This window comes from Corvus brachyrhynchos, unplaced genomic scaffold, assembly GCF_000691975.1.
Source record: "Corvus brachyrhynchos isolate BGI_N302 unplaced genomic scaffold, ASM69197v1 scaffold9, whole genome shotgun sequence".
Classification (NCBI taxonomy): domain Eukaryota; kingdom Metazoa; phylum Chordata; class Aves; order Passeriformes; family Corvidae; genus Corvus; species Corvus brachyrhynchos.
The window spans coordinates 3,025,199-3,050,529 of NW_008240037.1; the positions used below are offsets into that span (position 1 = coordinate 3,025,199).

The following is a 25,331-nucleotide window of genomic DNA, read 5'->3' on the forward strand; positions in this document are numbered from 1 at the left end:
TTGTTTAAGGTGGTTGTAAGATTAATACAACCTTCTGTTTAGTTCTTTATTCCCTTCTTCTCTTCCCTTGTGAGCAAGCTAAAATCCAAGAGCTAGTGACAGATTCCCACATTTCTTACTGGACTTGCAAAAGGAGTGAACCAACAAATATGTCAGATACTATAAACAATTCAATAACCTGAATTTCCTTTTTACTATAAGTAAAACACACACACACGTATATATACTCATTATATAAATGTTAACATTGATGAAGGAAGGATTATGGATGACCATGAAATGTAGGTTTGTCTCTTCCCTTATAACTGCAGTGTATCATGGTGTACTGTGGTGCCATGTAACTATTGTGAACTTGGACAGGAGATTTTTTCCTCTTTGCAGACTGTTCTGTTTTGTTTGAAAGGGTGAACAGCAAAACATGTTGTTGTATTGAACAAACAGCTGTACACTACACACATATAGAAAGGAATTCTGCACCCTGGAAAGGTGATTTTGAGGCCACAAACTTTAAAAAATGAAGTCTTCTGGTCACTTTACTATTTCCATCATGTTCTGAATCCACCTGACGTGTGCTTTTAACACAATTAAAAATAAGCCAGATAAGCAAGTTGGATTAAAACTATTTTGGGTTATGGCCATTTTCTGATGTCATTTTATTCAGGCTTAAAACAGCAATTGAAAGAAGCCACAGACCATCTCAAATGCTACCAAATAATTCTTGAAAAGTAGAATACCCATAATTCAGAATAATGTGTGACAATGTAAAGTAGAATGTGAAAAATACTCCTAAAGTATTTTTTTACTAATTTAAACTGGAAAAGGTACTTTCTTAAAGTTACTTCTTAAAAACAGGATCTTCAATTGAGATATTAGTACTTCATTTTTTATAAGTATGATAAAATATAAACCTATTAATGTGCTATTTTGATTCATCCCTTTGCTCTCTGAAGTAAATGCACTTCATCTGCTCAAAAATAAGATTCTTCTTTCAGAAGGATCCAGAAAAGTTGTGTTCAAATTATCTAGTTACACTGCTGTGTAATCTGTTATTTGCACTAGTGTTTGTTAAATAGCAAGCAGTCCTTTTGGTCAGTCAAACCAATGAGATGCATCGCACTCCTCCAGTCCCTCCTGCTCATGATCCAATTAAATCTAAGTTCACTTCACTGGGCATAGGATCAGGTCTTTAGAGCATTGCCTTGCTATTTGGAATTTTAAAAATTTAGTGAAACTTTTTTTGACAGTAAGGAATAAAAGCATGCACAATGAAATTAAATTGAAATAGGACTTCCATACCTTTTCTTGCCCCAAATCGTTAGAAACATTATACCAAGTTTGTGTCTACGTGACACTAAAGACATATAGAAGGACACTGAATCAATGAAGCATAACATAACCAATAACACAATCTGAATATTGTTCCAGTTTCCTTTGAGGGACTTTTGAAGCTGAAATTCATTTAAATAATAATGAAAAAAGAGTGAAATTGGAAGAGATGTTGAAGAGAACAAGTGGATTATTTTCAAACAGTTATGCATTTGAGCAAGAGTTCAGATAATTTTCACACAATTAGTTATTTGAGTAAGACAAAATTAATTAGAACACTGTAGTATTTAAGTCTAGTTTTATGCTAAATTCCACAGTGAATACACAGGCAATAAAACACTTTAAAAAATTATTGTATTATATATGAAAATAAATGGGCTAAGTTTCTAGGGGAATTGAATAGATGGTTTTCAGTAATTTCTGTATTCCTGTCTCAGTGTCTGTTCTCCCAGGAAAATTAATATTTTCTTTAATATCCATTTTCTCATTCTAAGAGTCTTATACTTACACTCTATAGAGTGTACTATATTCAGGACTATATCTAAACATAAACTGATAACAGTAAATTGGTTCCCTGATTTAACAAATTATGTTTCGGTATATGAGAAGTATCAGATAAAAAGCAGTAGAAATGTATATGTTAAGATATCACCTCTCTCTGAAAGCTTGTGGCTGTGGCTCTGACACAGCAACAGTGAGAAACTGCAGAAATTTATTGGAAATAAAAATAAAAAAGTAAAATAAAAAAAATTGGGAGAGAACTGTAGCTTTCCACCATTAGGTGGTAACTAAACTCTCATTTAACAGGCTTTGTGGCATATTACAGACATAACAAAGGGAGTGAAATCATCTGTAAATGGCAGAACTGATTTCAGCTCTAGGTGCTAACACAGTCTTAAAAAGCATTTAATATTGGATAGGCAATAGAAACACACCTTGACTCTAAACTCCAGAGCAATTCAGATGGACATTTGGACCTGTTGGAGGAACTCAGCTTGTGTAGCTAATGTTTACATGTAGTTACACAAGGATAACAGAGAAGGGTTTTCATCTTATGGAAAATAAAATTGCTTATATTTTATTAAAGCTTATATTTTATTAAAGAGTGGATTAAAAATTCTTTAAATATATGTTTTCCTGGGGAAAAGGTTATTTGACTATATTTTATTTTGCTGCAGCTGATTAGTGACTGTTGGAAGGGGCCATTGTACATAGCAGCAAACTGAATTGCTGTTAGTGAGTTTTTGTGCAGACAAGGGCAAGGTAACTGTCTACAGTAATAAAATTCCATGTTCATCCTGCATTTTTTTTTTCATTTCTGCTTACACTCAAGACCATTACTAGTTCACAACTGGTAGATGTCCTGTTCATTATGTCTGTTGTAGGTAAGATGAATAGAAGATACTGTTAACAATTTTTTTGAGAAATTTACCTCCTGTTTTTAATTAAAATTACTGTAAAACATAGCTACATTTGCTTACCCCTTGGGTGCTTTTAAAATTATGCTGGTTCTCATCTTCTTCGATGTAACCCATGGTCTCTTCAAATCATTTTATTGCTGAGGGTTATAATTTGCAGTTAGCAATTAGACAAGATGCAAGTGAGACATCCAATAACAAAGCTCAGTGGTATAATAGTGTTCTTCAAGGGAAATGTGATGTTTTTCAGTGAGTGTATGAATATTTGCAAAGCTGAACAACAATCTGCTAACTAGATTCCTTTTTACATACTAATTTGAGATGAGTCTCATTGGCAAGAGAAGTGGGATGTGGGTTTATCTTCAGTTTTGTGATTCATGATCTTAATGGGATTTAACTTTAATGTTGAAAATACTGACAAGATAACGACTTTTGTTCCACAGCTTTAGAAATACTCTTATTACCATTACAAATGTGAATCTTTGTTAAAAGTATGCTAAACTACACACATGCAAACAACACGCTGAGGTTAGTCATTAATGCCATGTATTCCCAGAAACCCAAGTGCTAGCAGCTTTCACAGTTCAAGAACATATAGATTATAGACCATGACCCTTTTAGTGACACTTTTAAATCCATTTCTGCAGCAATGTGCAGTGTTAAATGGCAACTATTGCAGTTTCCATTAACAGATTTCCCTGTTTCCCAGAGCCTTCAACAAATAGTTCCAAAAAACAAAAAAACCTTTAAAGTTTTTTCCAAGGTTTTTTTGTAAAATCATGTTTTATACATAGTTAATACTATAATGGAATCATTATTTTTTTAATGGCTGCGTTTAATTTGCACATAAATTTTCTCCTGTTCATTTTAAACAATTATCGATCCCTTGCAACATCCTTTTGTGTTAATAAGAATCATATGATAAGTGGCATTCCAAAACCCTATTTTCTTTCTGGTTAATACACTGGTTTTTCCATCTTTCCTCATCTTTCCACAGTAGAAACTGTGGCATGAAAAATACAGCTTTACTTACATTTATTACCTCAAAGATACTCTTTAGGAACCTGGTAAACATTGGGACTGTAGAATATTAAATTAGAGAAACAACTGGTTTGACTACATATATCACTGTACTACCGTACGCTTTTCCTCAGCATTTGTTCCAATTGCCAATGCTGTTTCCAAATGCCTATAATCTCTGACACATAGATTATATTTTAAAACACTCAAGCTTCCTTTTAAAGCCTTTTTGTTACAATTGCTTCTGCAGAGGTTTACTTGACTTTGAGGCTAAATTTAACTCCTGGAGCTCTCAGAGATCTTGCAGGAGTTTTCGATCATAGCTCACTGTTTCATGTAACTCATTATGTTCTCCTGTTTAGGCAGTGGGTTTCTTCCTGACAGTGGGTTAGTTTATTCATTACGGTGCCCTAATGTTAATTTTATAGCATTTATGAAAGCACTCATCACTGAAAAGAGAGGGTGGTTTGCAATTTCTGATTCCTTATGTTCCATACCAGAGACAGCAGAAAATGTATCCACTTATTCGGCAAAGAACTTCCAAATACCATGTTAATTGCCAAACTTCTGCTATTCAGGGCAAGTCAAGAAAACAGTAAAAAAATGTAGTAAAACTTGTTACAGCTGAGGAAAGTTTTGACTCTAACCATGAGGGATGCTGCAGACATGACTGTGGTATCATAACTGCTAATGAAATATTCTATAGTATTTAATATATATATGTATTTCAAAGTGAAATCTTAGCTAAATGTGGCATGTCATTTTTACCCATGGTTGCATATTTGTATGCCTAGCTTCTTCATTTACAGTTAGGTTAAGGCATCTTTTTTACAGGGGTTTCTTGTTGGCCTTAGGCTTGCTGTGTAAATACAGTTCAAAGTGATTTTTGAAGTAGAAGTTTTGTAAAAAGACTGGTTTGCTGGGAAAAATAGCATGTGCATTTGTTGAACATATAATTTACACAAAATTTCATCAATCCAGAATTCAGAAATTATAGATATCCAAACTTTGGATGAAACTGGGTGGAATTCAGGGACTTTGTTTTTCTGAAGGCCAGGCAGATGACTTATATCTATTTCTGGTGACTTGAGACATACACTTTTTTGCAAAGAATCTGAAACACCCTTCCTCTATAGTATCTCCTTTCACCATATTTTCTCAGAATCATGCCACTGCAAGTTACTGCTTTCTGAACTCTCCCCTACATGTTAATTTTTTTAAATGTCTTTTTAAGCTATAGATTTGCAGAGGTCTGACTCTAAAGAGATATTCTTTGTGGTCTGAACTTTAATTTTAAATGTCTGTGTACATGTAGCAAAATATATCTTTTCTGCAAAGTTGCACATAATTAAAAATATCTTGATTTCAAATGTAATTTTTAGATGCTATACATAATTGCTTTTTATTCTGTCTTTAACCGTAGTCATCTAGTTAAATGTTACCCCTGCAGAAAGTTATTGTTGCCCTTAAGTTTTAAATGTGGCAGTGATGCAAAATGATGATTTTTTTTTTTTCGATGGGTATTTCTTATACTACATGCTTTACAGCGTTCATTTATTTCTCTGCACATTGGAATTAGTATGTGTAGCATGGCAACTGAAGAGGTTGAAAATACAGCAGCACCATATCCTTCATTGCCTAATTTTTTTACAAAGTGAGAAAGAACTAAGCACGAGAAACAGTCAGTTAAGTTGCCATAACTATTTCATTTTGTCCTCAATTAATTCTAATCTGAGTTCTCAGAGGAGAAAAAAAACCCACTAAAATCCTTTGTGGATATTCAGGGCAGCAGGACTGATTTTGCATTCACATCTCTTTTTTTCACTAATTTCATGTTTCACTAAAATACAGAGCAGAATAGGTCTAAAATTCAACACATTTTCCAGATAGCAACTGACGAACAATAATTTCTATTGACAAATATTGACATATTTGAGGTGAACATTACTACTGCATTTGCAAGAGTGGTTTCTTAGTACAACTTCCATAATCTTCTACCACAGAGAAAAATCTTCATACTTTGGCAACTAAAAAACATATATTTTCTACCATGAAAGCAGATAATGATTTTGCAGATAACAGTATTTTTGTACAAAAATCATAGTGACTTAAGCCTATTTATGTATTTACCACAGTGTAGTGTGTGCAATGCAGAAATGTCTATTAAATATGTTCACCAGCTTTGGTCTTCTTCACTGAAATGGTTTTGCAGAGCAGAAATGTGTTGCTTCCTAAATGTCTTAGAGTGTTTTCAAAAGGCATCCTGAAATGCTGTGTTCTTTTTCCCCTCCATTTAGTATGCAATCACCTGTCATAAATCCTAAAATACTGATGTCATGTTCTCATTTTGCACTGTCATTTTGTCTAAGTTGAATGCTTCCCATGTGTTCTTTAGAAGACACCAGTTTGTAAGACAGGATTCATGGTCTGTGCTCACGGGTTCATGGAGCACTTAAGGAAAAATGTAGCTGAAGAATGAAGATTTTTATTCCTTAACAAAGCCAGTTTGATTAATAGTTTTAATAAAATGTTTGATATTGAATAGTTGCTAGCTTGTATATATTTTTTCTATGTATTTTTATATTCTTTTGAATATTATGTCACAAATACAATTGTTATTTCTGGTTATATTTTCTAACTATTCTAAGATCCCAAGTATGAATGGATTCAGCTGCTTCAGAGTTTTACTTCTGTTAGGGAAGGATTCAGACTCTTGAACTGAGATGAAAAATTCTGGCTGCTAAGTATCTCCACTGCAATTTTGATTTTTTTTTCAGAACCTTGTGTCATGGCTAATTAGTTCTTCTTCTTTTTATTTACTTGTTAAATTTTTATGGGATTTGTTATATAAGGATTTGTGACTAGAGTAAATCCCAGTGTCACAGGTTTATCATTGAAGAGTAGAGTCTTGTTCTGCTCAATTTATTCATAAAATAACCTGAGATTGTTTGCAGTCTCTCAATTTTTTGCTATGACACATTGCTGTGTACCAACAAGAACATGCACAAATTACTCTTAAACTTCTGTAAGCTGTTATTTGCATTAAAAGAAAAAAAATTAATTTTACTAAAATAATGCTTAAGGGAGCATGACAAAAGGCAAAAAGCAATGTCAAACTGTGACTTGCTACTTTCACATTCTTTACTCTTCTCCCAAAACCTGCTGTGCAGCTATGATGCAATTGTTTAAATATACATTAAAAGAGCAGTGAGATCAATATTTGAAATGTTTTTTTGCAAATCTCTTCAAATCTACTTCATTTTTATGTCTGACAGAAATATTTGATTTAATGAACACTTAGTCCCCAATGATTAGAAACTTGGGTGATTTAATGCCTTGTTTTACTGAATAAATGATGACTGGAGATTAAAAATTCCCAGTTTCCTTTAGACCTTGAAGCACAAACTTTCCATAAAATTAGCATCTTCATCAAAATGAGTATATACCTAATCCAGTATATTCTTTCACTTGTGTGGGTCTGTGTTTTAAAAGCATTTATTTTATAGGTTGCTCATTGTGAAAACAAATTAGGTGCTACTACTGTAATGTAAAAATAAGAAATAGAGCTACAAATTCTATTACAAACACTTATACTATTCTTCCCTTCAAATGTTATATTCTCATTTTTTTAATACCTGTGGCCTAAGTCTTCAGACTTTTGCCTTTGGGGAGATTGTATTTTCCTATGCATTAACAATTGTGGATGAACCTTAACTGCAATTTAGATTGCTGCAGAAATATAAATATATAGTCATTTATTTAGTAGCAATATATTCCGTCTTCACTTCCATATTGAAGTGCTTCTATTGCACATTTTTGCTATGATTATTACCACACTACAACGCTCCCAACAGACCTCCAGTAAAGGACCAGGATGCCATTTTGTTAGAAAAAAAATACTGTAACATGGTTCCTGCTCTATAGCACTTAAGAGTATAAATTTGTCTCATGGTGTCCACTGCTCATACAGATGTCGAATGGACAGCATTACTGTAAAGCCCAGGTAGCACAGTGACCTGTGCAATAGATGTGGTGAGCAACAATTACTCTTTTTGCTACCATAGGAGCTCTGTAAATGTCTCACAGGACTCAGGCTCATCCGATACTCTTTGAATATTCTTGCTCCTAAAAGCATAGAGATTAATTCAGCTGGGATGACTGGTTAGCTGTTTCTACAGCAGAAAATGTAGGATGCAATCCAATAGAGTTAATGGGTTCATAAGTATTGATAGATAGACTTGGCTAAATGGCATAACTTGATTTTTGACAGCCGATGGCTGAGGTGGCATCTATTCAGGTGCACAGTCTGTCACACAATTGTTGTTCTGGGACCCTGCACAGTTCCTGGTATGTTGTATGAATTCTATCACGCTCACTGTATTTTAACTCCATGTGTGGGAGTTAAATACTGGGTACATGTGCCGTCTCCCCAGCTCCAAGCCTGGTTCTTAATGGAAGAGAGGTTGGGTCTGCAGGCAGGAAGGAAGTGGCAGTGTTCCCCATGAGGTCCTGCAGCTAAATAACTGTAGGACACAGTATTCATCATGAAATAACACTACTGCTCTACAATAAATCAGCATGTATGGGTAGTTTTCTGGATCTCATGAGGTTGAGTTATTTGAGTTATTTTGGGAGTCTGTACAGTGTTTTATATTAATCAGTAAAGAGGGATCACAGAGCGTGCCTGACATTTTTGCACAGCAGCAAACAAATATATCAATATATGACAGAGCTCTGTGAAGCTGAAGAAGATGCCTCAGAGACAGAAGATAAATAGATCTTCTGATATCTCCTTTATTCCAGAGAATTACAGAATAAGAAAGCTCTGTGTTTCCAGCACAGATTTTATGGATTTCTAATTTACCACACATTTGCACCCAAAGCAGAAAAAAGGGAGAAAGAGGAAATAGCATAGCAGCCAAGGAAATACAAGCTGAGAAAACACAGGGATCACATGAGCCAGATGTGTGGTTGAGCATTTTTCACAATTGTTTGCCAACACACCTGAAAACTCCAGGAGATTAATGCAATTGGAAGGTTACTTATATATGGTTAGTTTAGGGATTGTTCATAGTCAGCATGAGATTAGACACCTGGATAATTCCAGTTTGGATTTAATGCCTTCTATTTGGCAATCTACTTAGGGAGCTTAACAAATCAATGGAATGCAACTCTCACCGGACTTGATTTCAGAAGGTCTCGTTAGCAAATGCCTTACTTTAAACACACTGACTTGCTAAAGTAAAGAACATAGCATGTAGGTGAAGGTGTGCTTAGCTGACATGCATTGGGGAGCTCACTATGACTTGTATAAAGTATATCCATGAAGATTTTTATACCTAATGTTTAATTTGCTCACAGTATTCACAGAGTGCCTTTCATGAGACATCAGAAAGAATATATCATTTCTCTTTGATCTGTTATTTTGGGAATCATAAACTTTGAGATGGATGCCATTTTATCCTGCACTGGAGGTATGAATTCAGATCCCAGAGCATAGCTGCTTATCTTTCTGTCTGTGTCAGCTTTGGGGTAATTTGTCATTTGACATTTGTCAAATGAGATGTTCAAGCGGATGAAGATAGTTTCATGGCAAGAATTAGGCTCGCAATAAAGGATTGCAAGACAAAATGACTCTTTACCATTAATTATCTTTTTGCAGCTCCATCTTGATGATTACCCTTTTTTTTTAATCAGCTGGAATAATATATTGTTTTAACATTTCCTCAATGTTCGTCTTTGGAATGATTATTCAATTTTCTCTTTATATGTTAAATATTAAATGATTTGTTAAAATCATCTACTAACTCTCAAACCAGATTTTAAATAGTATAACAAGATCATAGTATCTTTTATGCTTATTACTCTCCATAATAATTTTTTAATGTATGAATAGACCTTGCATGCTGAATTTGAATAAAATATTTAAATCTATTACATGAGTCAATCAATAAAATCAACTTTAAGCTTCACTATGTTTATATTTATTAATCAGTATTCCCATTAACATATGAACCAGAAAATGTGTCATTTGTGTTTTCAGATTGGATCATCTCAACCCTACAGTGCACATGCAGCTCTAAGAGTATTCTGCAAATTCATAATGTGGTTAAATAGCAAGATGTTTTGCATATTTTTTCTTTTAATTTAGTGCAAACAACTACTCATCATATATGCCTGTAATAGAAATAAATATAGGAATAATTTTACTTAGAATTCAAAAATGTGAACGATATTGTGGGTTGGGTTAGGAAATGTCAACATCAGTAAATAATAAATAATCTTCATTGATACTAATGGACACCATCAGTGTATAGGTGAAATTATTATAAAAGGAGCTGTAGAGGACTTGACTTGGTTCAATCTATGGAAAATGAGCCTGCGTGCTTAACTTGGCACCTGGAGAGTGTGGTTTGAACCCCTTTAATGATGTAGAATATGTGGTTACATACAAATAGAAGGAGAAAAAAAAAAGAAACCATATGTATAATTCCACTATATTAGAAAAAAAAGTCATATTAGATTCCATTCTGCAATAATCCTAGGATAAAGGCATTATTTTAGAAGTTCCATGTACAAGGAATGTCCTTTGTAATTAAAAAATTGATAAAATTTGTATCAGTGGAGCTCATATCCTCGATCTTCACTGGAGAAACCTGGGGAAAAAATTACTACCAGTAAGAATGTCATTGAAAAGTATTGAGATCTTGACTAAAATTAAATGGGTACCTTTGGCTTAATACTTGAAATACAGACTGTAATTCACTCTACTGAGCTTCAATTTCAACCGAGTGGGAATGAAATTTAAGTTGGGATTTTTTCCACTTGTACATGCAGATCATGGCTTTGATAGTATTTAATTGTATTTCTAGGATAAGGTTCATTTTCTTTCTGAATATTTCTCATATCCTATCTATCTGTTGTATATTTTCATGTTTTCTACAGTCAGGAGCAGAGATGGTGATTTTAATACAGATACACTGTATAGGAAAATGTGATACAACTGAATATACATGCAGAACAGTGGTTTTCATAACAGACGCATCCAGTCAAAATAAATCTAAGCAATCTCAAATCTCTAGGTGACAATATGCAGACAAAGAATACAAAATTTCATTTGGGGAAGGCGGTTTTTACTCATAGGGACATATATTGATATAACCAAAAGAGGAAAACAGATTTGCAGTGCAAATAGCTAAGCACTCTTTTTCAAACTGAGCAGGATTTTTCAAACTGAATTATATTTGTTAGACAGGGGTACATTTCAAGTAAATGCTTTATGTACTAAGAGCAACTACATAAAGCCCTAGAGGCACAAATATCTGTGTATATATTATCATATATATTAAATATATACATGCACACTATGTATACATGTTCAATAACATATATTGTTGAAAAGAATGAACATTATAATGTTTCTGCCAAATCCATCCTCAGCTCTGACAAGCTGGAAATCAGACCCTACCAATGAACTCTGAAGATTTTGAATACTGGTCTTTGTTAGAGTAATAATGAAAGAACGGTAGTTTCACTACTGTTTTGTTGAGCTTGGTAAGCAAAAAATAAAGCAAGAGAAATTAGTCAGCAGGTGTCAAATACACACTATAATGCAACCATGTAATTGATGTTTGTTATTATTTTCCTATTGTGCTAGTCTCTGAAAAAGACAGTTCTCTCCCTGTGTTGTATTTCATACAAATTTTGTGACAAATTAAAAGTACTACATTTTTGTTTACTTAGATAAGGGCTTCTGCAGAAAATGTACTGAAATGCACCTGGTAATCTCTGAAAAATCTTGACAGATTTTTCATAACAGCACCTGCACCATTGCTTTCAATTCTTCTGTTTTCTAAGTGCTGCTATAGAAACAAATGGTGCATGCTCTAGAGTACATGTAGTAGCACAAGACAGGTATTTACACAGTAAAAATTTGGTCCATAATTTACAATGAAGCAAAGACTAATAAACCCTACTGCATTATTACCAGCCTAAAGTGTGTTATTACTTTTAAAGTACAAAAATGACTGCTGCCCCAGACATTTAGAGTTCAGATGGAGTCAGGGCTCAGTGATGGTGCAGACAGGTGCAGGAGGCTCTGCGGTCGGTCAGCCCCCTGCTGCAGCCAGCTGAGTGCCACAGCTCTACGGTGCCCCTGGACCACAGCACCCTTGTCACCAACACAAGTGACCTCCACAGGCGTGTCAGTAAAGCACTGATAGCTAGGACCTTATCAATAGTTATCACAAGCACAGGCTGTCCACAGTAAAGGACCATGGGGTTAGTATTTTCACGTTTTCCATTTAAAATTAGGAATCTGCCACAGGTTCAGAGCTTTTTCAGTCGTTTTTTGCGTGTTGTCATTCATTATGTGTGCTTCCACAACATGAAAGCAGAGTCTGGATGTGCTGTCCACCATACAAGCAGGATTGCAGAGAGCAGTGCCAACACCAAGATTGTAAAAATAGAATAATCAAGAAAGAAGCTGCAGAAGCAAGAGGTGTTAGCTTTCTTTGAGAGAATTTGAAGCATAGGAGGTAAAGACTTACTTAAACTGTAAAAGGTGTGTAACTGAGGGCTGGAGCCCAGCATACTAGCTACTCACAAACATACAAGATTTGTTTTCATTACTCTCTGATTTTCTGCTAATGTCTGATCTCCAAGGCTCCCTCATGAGGATGATTTCACTTTAATTAGTATTTCTATGTAACAATGAAAGCTAAACAGCAATATTAATTAAAGGTCAGCAATCTCAAAAAGGGGGAATTCATTATGTAAATATGTTGAAAATATATATTACCCATAATTTCTGCAGTTTTTTATTTGAATAAAGTAGTATTTTTCTTGACATGTCAGGACAGGTTTTAAAGGACTCAATTGTGTAAAGTTTCTAGAAAGGTCACCACTAAATAGCAATAAAATACAGCAAAGTTCCAAGCTAATAGAAAATAAACCTAGCTGAGGTTGTCAGTCAGACACAAACATTTAGGTTACAAGTGAAATTTGTAATAAAAAAGCCTCACTTGAAAATTTGACTGATTCTTTTTTGGTTTACATCATTGAATGGGAGAGAAGACAAAGAGCTAATTTAAAAAAAAAATAAAAAATGTTTTTTTCTTCCCCCAAAGTGCAGTGTTAGGACTGATGGTTTCATTGCCTGCCTGCCAAAGTTTTTTTTTCAGTCAGAAAAGACTTTTTCCTTTATTTCGTTTATTATTTTTTCCCTTGAACTATGGCTAATCTTGATTACTATGCTATATGTTCCATAGATATTTTAATTCCTAGGTATTCTGAAAGTAAAGCCCAAAGTCTGTATTTGCCCTTTCAAATGCCCCTGGTTGTAAAACTCAGAACCTCCATTGCTGAATGGAAGAACTAAAGCATTTCAAAACTAAAGTCATTTTTATGGAGATTCATTTTTATTATTTCAAAAGACTTTGTATGGATCTATGAGTTTTGTTCATGAAATCAGAATGTGCTATTTATGATAGCCTGAAGAGCATCTTGTGTTCTCTCTCTCTCAAATGCTATGTATATAGCCAGCCATCAGTCCTGTGCAGTTCATTTGACTATGATACTGAACCATACTGAGATTTATTTCAGTGTTGGAAGATGATGTAAACAAATTCAGTGGTTTAAGGTAGGATAAGTTTATGAAAAACAGCTTTTCAAAAGCTTAAAATAATTTCATTGCTTTTTTAGAATCACAGAATCATAGAAAGGTTTCAGTTGGAAGGGACCTTAAAGACCATCTAGTTCCAACTCTCGAATGCCTCCAGGGATGGAGAGTCCACAATCTCTCTGGGCAACCTGTTCATAAAGTGATGAGGCACTGGAACCTTATAAGAAGTAAAGAATTTCTTCCTAAGATCTAAGCTAAGCCTGCCCTCCTTCAGTTTAAGAGCATCCTGCTTTGTCCTGTCACTATATAGAGAAGTATATTAAGTATTCCTAGTACAGTTAATTGCCTGAAGACTGAAACTGTAATGAGATAAAAAATGGCCACTCAAGTTACAACAGCAGAGGTACCTGGTCATTTAGGATTTTTTATATTTAGAAATGGATTCTGATCTCACACATCTCAAATAATTTTAAATTAATTAATTTGCAATATACCCAAAGTAAACATGCAGAGTAGTGCTTTCCCTGCTTCATTTTGTGTCTAATGAGAGACTTTGTGCTGTAAATAAATGCACTTCATCTTCAGGTATAGTTTGTGGGTTCCAGTATATTTTCATTTTGTCTAACAAGCCTATTTCCTATTTTGCCAGGTTTTGTGTCCTGGTTTTTCCTTTCCTTTTTAGTTATCCTTCACAGTTTTGTAGTTTTTCAACTACATGTGAATCTTTTATTTCTTTCATTTTTATATCTTAGTGTCCTACTAAGGTTAGTAATCAGACCGTTTCCCTTGTTAAATAGAAGGAATTTATGCTATTGCTCACTGATTTATAATCTCACGTTATCTTTATTAATTATCAAAATTGTCTTATTACATTGTCCTTTTCCAAGGACACGGCTGATGGGTGTGGCTCTATCAGGTAATTCTCCAGATCAGTACAGGCTCATGCATTTATCTTCTGCTCTATGGTGTATTTTATATTTGAAATCAATATTCCCTTAACACCTGGATTCAGACTATTAGATTCGGCCATTTGTGGAAATGGAGACCAGCTCAAATTTTGAGCCGGAATTGCTGAATCCTAGCTTCATTAAAAAGTATGTGATTCAACGGTATCTGTAGATAACAGACACAAATTCTGCTAAGATTTTAGAGAGAATTTATGTGGGTAGTATAGTGGAGGTATTTACCAAAACTTTAAATTCAAAAAGCTGGGCTTTAGGAATGTTGAAATTATTTTATAGTTGAGACAGAAAGGCAGAAGTTGTGTAAGGTTATGTTCAGAATCATTATGACAGAGTAGGCCTTAGAAATTGTGCCATTTGTTTCTAAGTACTTTTGACTTCTGGAAGACAGAATCTAAATAATTGGAAATTCTTTAAAATGTTGATGTCCCTTGTCAGTCATAAAACTTACAGGCAAAAGTGAGAAGGATGTTGAGGATCAATATGCCGGTGAGAAGAGAAGAAGCTGAAGGAATATTTCTTCAGACTAGAGGGTATTTTCATGGACTTAAGCTACAAAAGTTAGAAAGGTCCAACTAGAAGAGTAATACTCTACATTTTATTCTTAAACAGACAACAATCACTTCATTTTTCTGAATCAAAAAAAAAAAAAGAATGTATCAGTTCTGCTGAATGCGCTTGGCAGAGAAAGAGAGCCACATTTAGGCTTTCTTTAGACTCAACTATGGAGAGACTCAAAATTTTACTGGTTTAGAATCACATTGAAAGTCATTACTGTGGTCCAGGTCAAGTGTGCTAAATAGGAAAATAATGTCTGTGATTTTAGAAATGGAATATAATAATTTGAGGTCCACAAGCAGAAGCTGATAAAGACAAAAATATGTGATATATGTGATATATTTGTTCATATTTTAGAAGGTATAATTTCAACTTCAGTGTTTGGGTTAACTGTCCAGCTTTGGGTACAACAGTCCTAAATAGAATGATGATATTTATCCACATTTATTTTCTATTAATCTGTCTTGGAGCAGGGGGGATGGGGGAGAATTTTGATTTGTTTTCAGCCACTGTGATGCCATCCTCAAGAATATTACCTTTTACTTTCCAAAACAAAGAACATAGAATGGAAACCATCAGGAATTAATGTTAGAGGTTAGATAATATGTAGGTACTTAGAAAGCTGTCTGTGGACATGTTTTGTAGTAGATATTTTAAGCTGGATATAATAAACATAAAAAAATTAATAGAACAGATAGGCATTTCACAAAAATAATATTACAAAATTTTATCTTCCTTGAACGATCATTTCCTTACCTAGATCTCTGCTATTATTGATGTCTCCCATTGTAATGATCATTAGAATTTAAGAAGTTTTGGAGTCTACCTAGGAAAAATTTAGAGTAATCTATGTCTTCACCCAGGTCATCAACCCTTCTTCCATGTTTTGAAAACCTTTTTTAAAAGTTACACAGTGATTAAATTAACACTTAAATTTGCAAATAATTTGCACATTATTGAAAGTTAAATCAGAAATAAGTAAGTAATAAAAAGGAGTATGATAGCTATTAAAAACTTTTGCTTCAACAAAATGAAAAGCAAAAATTTATGCTTATTTGTAAGACACTGGAGAATTTCCATTCTTCCTTAGGAGCACTAATTCTGCTTTAATATATTCATTGAATCAAGAATAGAAAAAGAATGAAAACAATTTAGCTGTGTGGTTCTTCACAGTTTAGATCTGTTATCTGATGACTATCCGAGAGCTGAAACTTTTACAATGTGCCAGACTTCAAACTGTTTGCTGATCCTGTATATATTTGCTCTGCATTCATTACAGTAATAAAATCATTGAAACTGTAATGTTTAACAATGATGGATTTTTGGCAAAGTGATTGTTCCCAAACATTAAAAAATCAAGAAAATGCCTCCAAATAATGATACACAATATTCCATTCTTTTATTTGCCTGTCATCTAAAAGGAACAATTGATTTTTGTTTTCTTTTTATTTATTTACTTGCTTGGAAAGTGGTGGTTCTATGGTACCTAAAAACCCCTAGAGTCTAAGAAAACTTAAACTCTTTTGAATACGTGCTGAAATGACAACATTTGGCACTAGTGTTTAAAGAGTATTCTTATTAAGCTAAAGGGCTGTTAAGGATTTGTTTTAGATACAGGTGATAATTCAAAATGAAGGCATAGTGATGTCTGCTTTTTAATGGATCAACAAAAGATTATCATATGGAAAATCCAGATCTATTGTTGCCTGTCAATTAACATATCCTATGATTTTACATTTTTTTTACATTAAGTGAAATTGCTCTATATCAATCAGGATTTTATAATATGTGTGTTGTAGTATCTCAATCTGCCTGAAAGTCTCTTTAAGCACTAATTGATGGCTAATTTTGTTTGGTGAAAGTCATCATTTCACTAGTTTTGATTTGAGAAATATTTGAACCATAAAGAAAAAAAAGTGAGTGAAACTATTCAGAAAACAGGCCACAAATATTAAATTACTGATTAATGTGCACAAAGTAAGACTATGCTAATGAGGTTATACCAGTCCTTCTTCTGTTATTTGAGACAGATGTAATTCTCTTATTTAGGCAAAATGTTTTAAAGTTCAGTGTATTTGTACAACCCCTAAAGACACAGATTGCGTCAGACAGTTTTAGTTCCCATACTTGTAGTTTCCTATGATTGCTTGGATGAAATGCTGCCTTCAAGTCTTGGTCTTGGCAGTGAAATCAGTGGGAGTATATGACTTCTACAAGGGCTGTAACTTGGAATTTTTAGTGAGCAGTGAATTAGCCTGCTCATCAGAATCTCATATTACAGCAATTTTCAACATTTATATTAAGGAAGAGCTGTTTAAAGTGGTGAGTCTCTTACATCTCAAATGTTGGTCAGAGTGATTCAAATGGTTAATGATTTAAATATAATTTAAAAAAAACATATTGGAAAAAGAGTTTCAAATTAAAATTAAATTATTCACATCAAAGTAAGTTTATCTTTATGTCAATTAGAACTAAATTAAACTATATTTAATTTAATTAAATATCCCACAAAATCTTGGCTGTAGCACATGCATGCCAGGTAGTACTACCTTATATTCTCCCTCCTACCCCGTGCTTTTGTATTCTAGGACAGGACAGTCTTTTAGGGTGTTTCTGACTCAGGACCTGTGCAGACAAAATACGGTGACAGAGGCCTTTAAACTTACACCAGCTTTCCAAAAACAGCATCTATACATCCTACCAGTGTTCTGCTGTGTTTAATACATATTGTTATTCATCAGGTAAATCATTTACTGTATGTGCTCATGAAAGCAGAACAATACAGAGATATCTAACTGTGCAATTTAATGAAATAAATTGTTCATATTAGCCAGATTTTCCAGCTTATCATAGTATACAAGGTAAAAAAATTAGGACCTAAATCTTTCTATCCTGTGTATTGCCTGAGAGTAAGCCACAAAGTCAGAGAGAAAGCAGTAGCTATTTTCCAGTAGCTGCATGGGATTTTTAGTAGCATTACCAATACATAACCAATATTTTAAATACAATAAAACCTGCTTGTATATGTGCTAAAATGGTCAATGAATAGTAGAGCATGTTAATGTACATGCTTTTCTTAACAAAAACCACGTGAAAAGTATGTTGCTGTTAGTGGTGGTGGGAGGCTGACAGAAAACCAGCACTTTGTTTTACATCACTTGGGTTTGATTCATAGCTTCATGGTACTGTTTTCTTATAGCACAAGTTTGGCATTCATTGAATTCTGTATAAAAGAGTAAGTCTTGTTCTCACAAAAAAATCAATGGCTAAGTGCTGTTTCATCTTTCAGGCTAAAAAAAAACTGTCCTACCACAAAATTAGGATGGAAGACAAGCCAGTGTTGTCTATTGTGTCATTTATGGATTCCTTTGTGTCCTTAATTGCCTTTAGACATCATGAATATGTTTGGGTTTTAAACCTCTCTGCATATAATGACCAAATTTTGCGAATACTAGAAAGGCCAACATAGAATTGAATTGTTAATAGATTTTAAAAATCACCTGCTCAGTATTTTTCTGGTTGTTTTATATACATTAACCACTTATTTTCTTTCTTTTGCAGATTGTAGCTTTGCGTGAACAAAATGCACACATTCAAAGGAAAATGGCAGCTGGGGAAGGGTCGGCTGAATCAGAGCATATTGAAGGAATGGAGCCAGGGCAAAAGGTTCATGAAAAGGTATAAAATGTTAGTTGTCATTAAATCTAACAATCAGTGTGATAAATAATCATGCTTTAGATTTTAGTAATGTGAATATTTTATGGGATGTCTGCCTACTGAAACCCATATCAAAAAATTAGCTTGTTTAAATGGAGAACAAATGCAAATGGACAGGTCCTTGCTCTTTGATAGGATATTGAGTTAGACCCATAGCTTATAACAAATTTTCTTGGAATTTTTTGCATAATGCTACAATTTTAAGTACTATATGCTGCTGAGTGATCCTTTGTAGGTTGCATACAGAAGAGCAAGGTGTAGTGGCACGTGTGTGTGGAAGGCTGTATGTGCAAACATTCCTGCAAAAATAGACCCTAAGGGGATGACAGAGACCTAAAAACTAGAAAAAGTAATTTTTCTCTGTGCTGCCTATGGATGATCTTCAAATTCATGTCCATGCTTGTATAGAGAGAAGCTGCTTACGTAGCACTCCTTCAGTCAGAAATAGGTGTATAGAATTCTGGCCAAGTATTTGCTGCTTAATGCTCAAAGATGACAAAATGTAGAGACTGATTTAGAAAAAAAGGTCTTTTCCTAAGCCTTAGATTTCCGTATTGACAAAAACCAAGCTGAGCATCTTCCTCTTTTGCTTCAGAATTGTTAAATTAAAATGATAGCATAACATAACATTTGGCAGACAGCTGAAATGAGTAGAGCTGCTGCTTGGAATTGTGCATTTTTGTGTAATGCCGTATGATGAACAGCGGCATAAATCTTACTTAGAAAAAATAGCTGTCATCATTACTTATTTTATAGGCAATCCAATTTCCAATGGTGCACTTGCAGTGCAAGCATTAATTTTACACATTTTGCAGTTTGTGTGTATTTTCCTTTGAGTAATCTATGTGTTTGAGAAACACGCAGTAAACAAACACTGTTCAGCTACATTCCCCTCTTTGAAAAATCTTACTCAGAGACGCATCTGTGGAATTTTGATAAACAGTGTACACCCCACTCGCTTGTGCTTTTAAATACAAACACACTGTTTAGCTGAAAATCTCTGATTTTCCACTTTCTTTCCAAGCTGTATCTTCTGATTTGACCCACTGGGTTCACTGCTTGTAAGCAGAACTAAGTGGAAATAAGACTATCCATCCTTTAAGAAAACTTTATGTTTAGACACTAATGAGAGGAATGAAATCCAACATAACATATTATTATCAATTTTTAATTGAATTTTTTTACAGCATTATGTCCACAAAACTCATATGCTCCCTAATAAAAACACTTTGGGTTTGTCATGTTAGCTGAAATAAAGGTTTGTGCTTGCTAGTTTTTGCTCCTTACAGTAATGAAAGCATACTGGATATGGCATTAAGAGGAGGCTGTATTGACACCGGATCAACCAGTGCACTCTAATTCACATCCTCCGCACTAGCTGCTCTCTACCTTTCTACATTTACCTTAGTGGCCATCATCAATTCCTTATTATTTAGGCAAGAGAAACTTAAAAGCTTGCAAATATAGAAACTTGCAAAGAGGCCAACTTGCACAAAGAGAAGAGCTTTAAAGGACCTTGAAAACTTGTTTCAAAGAACACCTGACAAAGATCACTTGCTGTGAAAATTAAGATGCAACCATTTATGTTATCAGATAGTCTCCTACTTATATCTGTGACCACTTGCTGTCACTCAGATCTTTCACTTAATCTCTAAGGACAATAGCCTGATTTCCCCACAAACAAAAGCCAGGAAAGAGAGAACTCCCAGTGAACAAAGTGGCCATTGTGAAGTCTATTGAGAAGCAACTTGGGATGCAGCAACAGTGGAAGTGAACAGCCAGAAATAAGATACTGTGAATTAGTAGTTTGTTTTCAAATAAACTCATTATTTCCTACTGATATTTATTTCACCTTCCATAAGAACCATGAAAGTTGAATTATTCAGTAAAACAGTATTTTCAGAAATGATCATATGCAAATTAGGGAGTATTGAAATTGCTTTGGAAAAGAGAGGATCTTATGATGTTTGTACACCTTTAATGTCCACCATTACAGTTGTAATTATATTTTGCTTATTTCTCTCTCATAATGGAGAATATTCCTAAATTCTGTGCCACGTATTTTAATTCAAATATATAAAAAATCATTGCAATAATTCTTCTGAAGTTAATGGAGTTTTATCAGAGACTAATTAGCCTGAGGAATGACTATTTTATCCTCAAAGATGCCATGGATGTATCAAAAGTGTCCTGCTTGACAAATCCAGTTCAGCATGGATTTCTATTACACTGAAGGTACATAAGCTAACTATTTGAGTGCAGTGTAAATCTGGGTGTTTCTCCTTGGAAGCACACTGGTCCTACCCATAGTAAGGGTAGTTTTACTTTAATTCCCTTCAGAACAATACCAGAATCAAATGGAAACAGATACATATACCAGGAGAGGTAAAAGAGCCTGATACTTCTGGTGCAATGAAGACCAGGTCTTCATTGAGGAACTCAGAGCCATATATAATTACTTTTTGCAAGAACCAAACAGTTGGGTCTATTTTGCTTTATAATATACCTCAGGCTGTCACATTAAGCTTATTTAAGAATCACGTTTTTTCTTCTTACTCATAGCACTAACATATTACAATAATTAAATCAAACTTTCAAAATTAAATCAGGTTATGAATACAAAAATCTGTGAAAACACTGACAACAATTGTAGACATTGTATCATGTAGGAGTAAAAGGTGTTTTGCCAAGGCAAGTATAGTGGGCTAAAATGTTCAGAGCGCAAATCAAATACTATTAATAAAAGTAGCAAGTGCCTTTCAGAGCAACCATCAGAATCTGTTCTGGTTTTTGGACTTGATTATTTTTGGATTTTCTGATGTATGTTTTTGTATGATTAATAGAACACTGCGGAAAACTTCCAGTTTCAGTTTTTACTGAAAAAAGTTTATATCACATGCACTCTTTTGTTTTGAATGAATAAATTAAAAAATCTTTCATTTCAACTGGTAGCTGAAATGGCAGAGAAAGGAGTGAAGGAAGGACATATGGAGCCCTCATCAGAAGCATCATTTAAAACTAGGACTTAGTAATGAAAGAACACCAACTGTCAAAGGGGTTTCTGGACCTTAGAGAAAAGTTTGCTGTAAGGACGCTTTGTTTACCTGTTTTCTGAGTGTAGTCAGAATGCAAGATGTATAAAATGTAGTGGGAGTGATGTATGAAATGTAGTGGGAGATGTGAATCGTGCCCCAAAGCATGTATTTTCTAAATTAGAGAAATAATACACTTCAGACACAAAATAGATTTGATAAGCAGATGATGGGTTTGCTTACAAGCAGTGCAAACGTCTTTCTGGTTTTCTAATCATCTCTTTCCAAATTGATATTTATAAAGCTAATTAAAGAATCATGTGCTGAGGGGGACTTAATGAAGACTGATGGCTTGATGCACCTGGCAAGGTGAGGCTTGTTGAGTGAAAGGAATCATGGATATAAGCTGCAGTTAGCTTAGAAGCCTTCATGAGTCTAAGGAGTAAGTCTAGGAGTGTATGCAGTGTTCTTTCAGAAAGAGTCCAGGCTAATATTTTGTAAGTACTGTTCTGCGTAATAGTTTAGTATGTCTGCATGACTATGAATACTTAGTGCTCACCACTATAGCATAAAGAGCTGCATGACTTATGCACGGTTTAAATGATAAGTCAACAGACTTCTCAAATCTTTGTCAAGAAATCAGTTCTTTGCTTGTTTCATATAAATTAACGTGCCTTCCGATCGTATGAGTTTCTTTTCCTTTTTACCTAGTAGAAACCCCTATATTCTACTACATATTAAGCCAGTTAAAACACATCTTTAAAGGAGAAATTTCGCAGGGGAATTTCACATTTCAAGTACTCTGATAACTGACAGCGTTGGCTGACAGACCTTTGCTGGATGATTTACTGCAAGGAGTTGCCAGAACATAATTTCTAATGGTGGAATGGGGAGGCTACTAAGAAAAAGGTGCTAGTCAGGGCAAATGAGGACAGAGGTTGTGTGTATAGTTTGGTTTGAACAGCTAGACAGCCTTTATAGTAAAGGAGCAGCAGCTGATTGCTCTCTCCTGTGTGAGAGCTCAGGAAGTCATCTAATAGTGTAAAAGAGAAACAGGCAGGCATTTTGGAAGAGACCAGCAACATGAAAAAAAATTCCCACCCATCAAGTGAATGCCCTCCCCTCTGTCATTTTGCAAAAGGACTAAAGTGGGACAGATGATCACAGACATCAGAAGATGAGTAAGAGCTGAAAGCTGATCAGGAAACAGACATTCTAGATCTTCAAATCAGTAATAAAACTAGGAATCTTTTGATGGCTCAGTAGAAAGTGCAAGAGAGTGAGGATGTTTAGAGAGAAAAGTGCCAGAGAAGGTGGCTACTTTTACATCAGGAGTGGGGTAGGGGGGGAAAAATAATTCCAGTTGAGAGAATATTGTATTTGATAACTGGTTAGAGGTTGGAGACAGTTCAGAGTAACTGAAGAGGAGACCTCTAATGATCAGGAGATTACTGCCTGACGCAGACCAAAACGTGTGAAACAACCTAGAGAAGTAGAATAATTTTCAAACACAGAGGCAATCAAACACTTAGCAATTACTGTGACAGCTTAAGTGTAATGCTAGTGGTTTTGGCATAGCTTTACACACTGGTTTGTGTACTGGTTATATGGATGATGATCATGCTGCATTTGCTTGTTTAGTTGTCCTTTGGGATTGGTCTATCACATAGCAATGTAACTCTGTTAGTACCAGGGGTTTTTTTAATGTTTTGTATGAGGCATTTGAATGGAATGGGGTGGAAGAATGCTACACTGTAGCAAAAAGCATCCTCTGTAACTTACTTATTCTTACATCTCAAACAGCATCAGTAAGTATTACTCTTTGCAGCATTGATTTTCACTCTTGCTCTCCTAAAAGTGACCTGTATAGTTTAGCTTTCTTTGGTGGTTATTTTACTTACTTTTTGATATTTCCATGCCATAGAATTCAGACAAGTTTATTTGACCTGTGAAGTAAACTGTATTTCTGTCTCTTCTCTGATGGAGGCTTCATGATCAGATTTTCTAAGTTAGAAGGAATATCTCCACCATTATAGAGTTAAAAATAAATCTTTTTTTATATTTTTCCCCTGGGATTTGGGACCAAATTTTCCAAATTTCTATGTGAGGACCATGGTGAAATGGGGTTTATGGTGCAGTGAACTTGCCAGTGCTCCTTTTAAAAAAATTTAAAGAGTGTCTTAGTAAAGACTAGTCATAGGGCACACAATTTTAGGGTTTAAATAAACAAAACCAAAACCAAAAAGAGAATACACATACACACAAAAGCCCCACCCACACAACCCACATGCTTATACCATAAAAATACTTGTTTGTTCTAGGAATTCTAAAAGACAAGACTTCTGAATTTTTAGATGACTTTCGATTATTCAAAGGTACCTTATGCTTAGACAGAGCTTAATTTAGTTCTCTGATGTGGAAATGCTTATGTTTATGGGCATCCTGTGAATCAACTGTGCTCGTACTACCAAAACTCAGAGGCACAAATTAGGAGTTCTGTCGGGTTAATGGGTCCTGTCTCTGCTGCAGGTTGTTCAGAGATAACCCCATGAGATATTATTGGTTTCCTTCTCACCACTCTCTGAGGTTAAATTCTAGCACAAAATACATAATTAATTACTGGTGGATAGTATTTAAAGCAAATATTTTGTGTCAAATTTTACACAAGTGGAGAAAAAATATCACGTGGAGGTGCTTTTTACTGTTCTTGGGATTTGCTTTTAAAAAATTAGGTTTTCATGTGTATTTTACCACATAGGTAGTTGAATGTAAGTTCTTTCTACAAAATAAAATGGTAAAGAACTTTACTATATAACCTGGTACAATTTTACCATTCCTTTTGCTAACTTCTGTAGACTTTTGTCCCTACTCTTTTTTTTATTTTATCTTACTTTATGTGTCGCTCCAACCAGTTTGCCTCCAGTGTTATTTATTGCTAGGGTTTAATTGAAAGGGCAGTATGAATTAGATTAACAGAGACTCCAATATTCTGGATGAGCCTTATTTTACAATTTCTCATGGTGTTCCTTTACCATTGTTCTTGGTTTTTACTAGTGAACTAGTCTGCAGCTGGTTTTCCTTTTATTATTTCATGGTGGAAAGAAGCAGCAATATAGGGGGGGTGGGATTTCTGGTTGTTTGTAATGCTCCAATCTGCTGTCCTTCTCCCTGCTGACACTCCTATACAAGCAGCAGATTGTCTTACTGGAGTGCTTTTTGGATCTTGAAAGGAAGAAAACCAGATTCCAGGGATGTTATTTTCCTTTTCATACTGTTCAGTGGTAGGGAACATTTGCTTTCCTCCTCCATTTCCACAGACCTTAAGAAATTAAAATTTTACTTCTCCCCTTTCCACCCCAAACATTTCTTGTTTCATCCCTATTGTCCCCTCATTCCTGTCTCTGCAGTGTCACCTGTTAGAATTAGTACCATCACTGTCATCAGATTTATTTGATGATTATTCCATCCTTTCTGTTTCTCTTCCTATCTTGTTTCACTATATTTGGATGAGACTGAAGGCTTTCTTTATGAAGGAAGGGTATCTCTAAAACCCTTGGTAACAACCGCTTTATTTATGTTATATCAGTTATTTATCTGGTGTGGTGTTATGGTGATGTAAGAGAAACAAAAAAGCAAAAAACCCTCAGCTTACAAAAACCCACAACAGGCATCCTCT

The 25,331-nt window shown here is 34.6% G+C and overlaps 1 protein-coding gene across 10 annotated transcripts in view; it reads left to right on the top strand.

The window, feature by feature from the left end:
- Nucleotides 1-25,331, top strand: part of PPFIA2 (PTPRF interacting protein alpha 2) — a 296,329-nt gene that overhangs the window by 197,089 nt on the left and 73,909 nt on the right. For all 10 annotated transcript variants that reach the window (XM_017743915.1, XM_017743910.1, XM_017743908.1 and 7 more), the window contains one exon: nucleotides 18,468-18,584. In XM_017743915.1, the coding sequence (XP_017599404.1) occupies nucleotides 18,468-18,584 (117 nt within the window). The remainder of the gene's footprint in view (nucleotides 1-18,467; nucleotides 18,585-25,331) is intronic.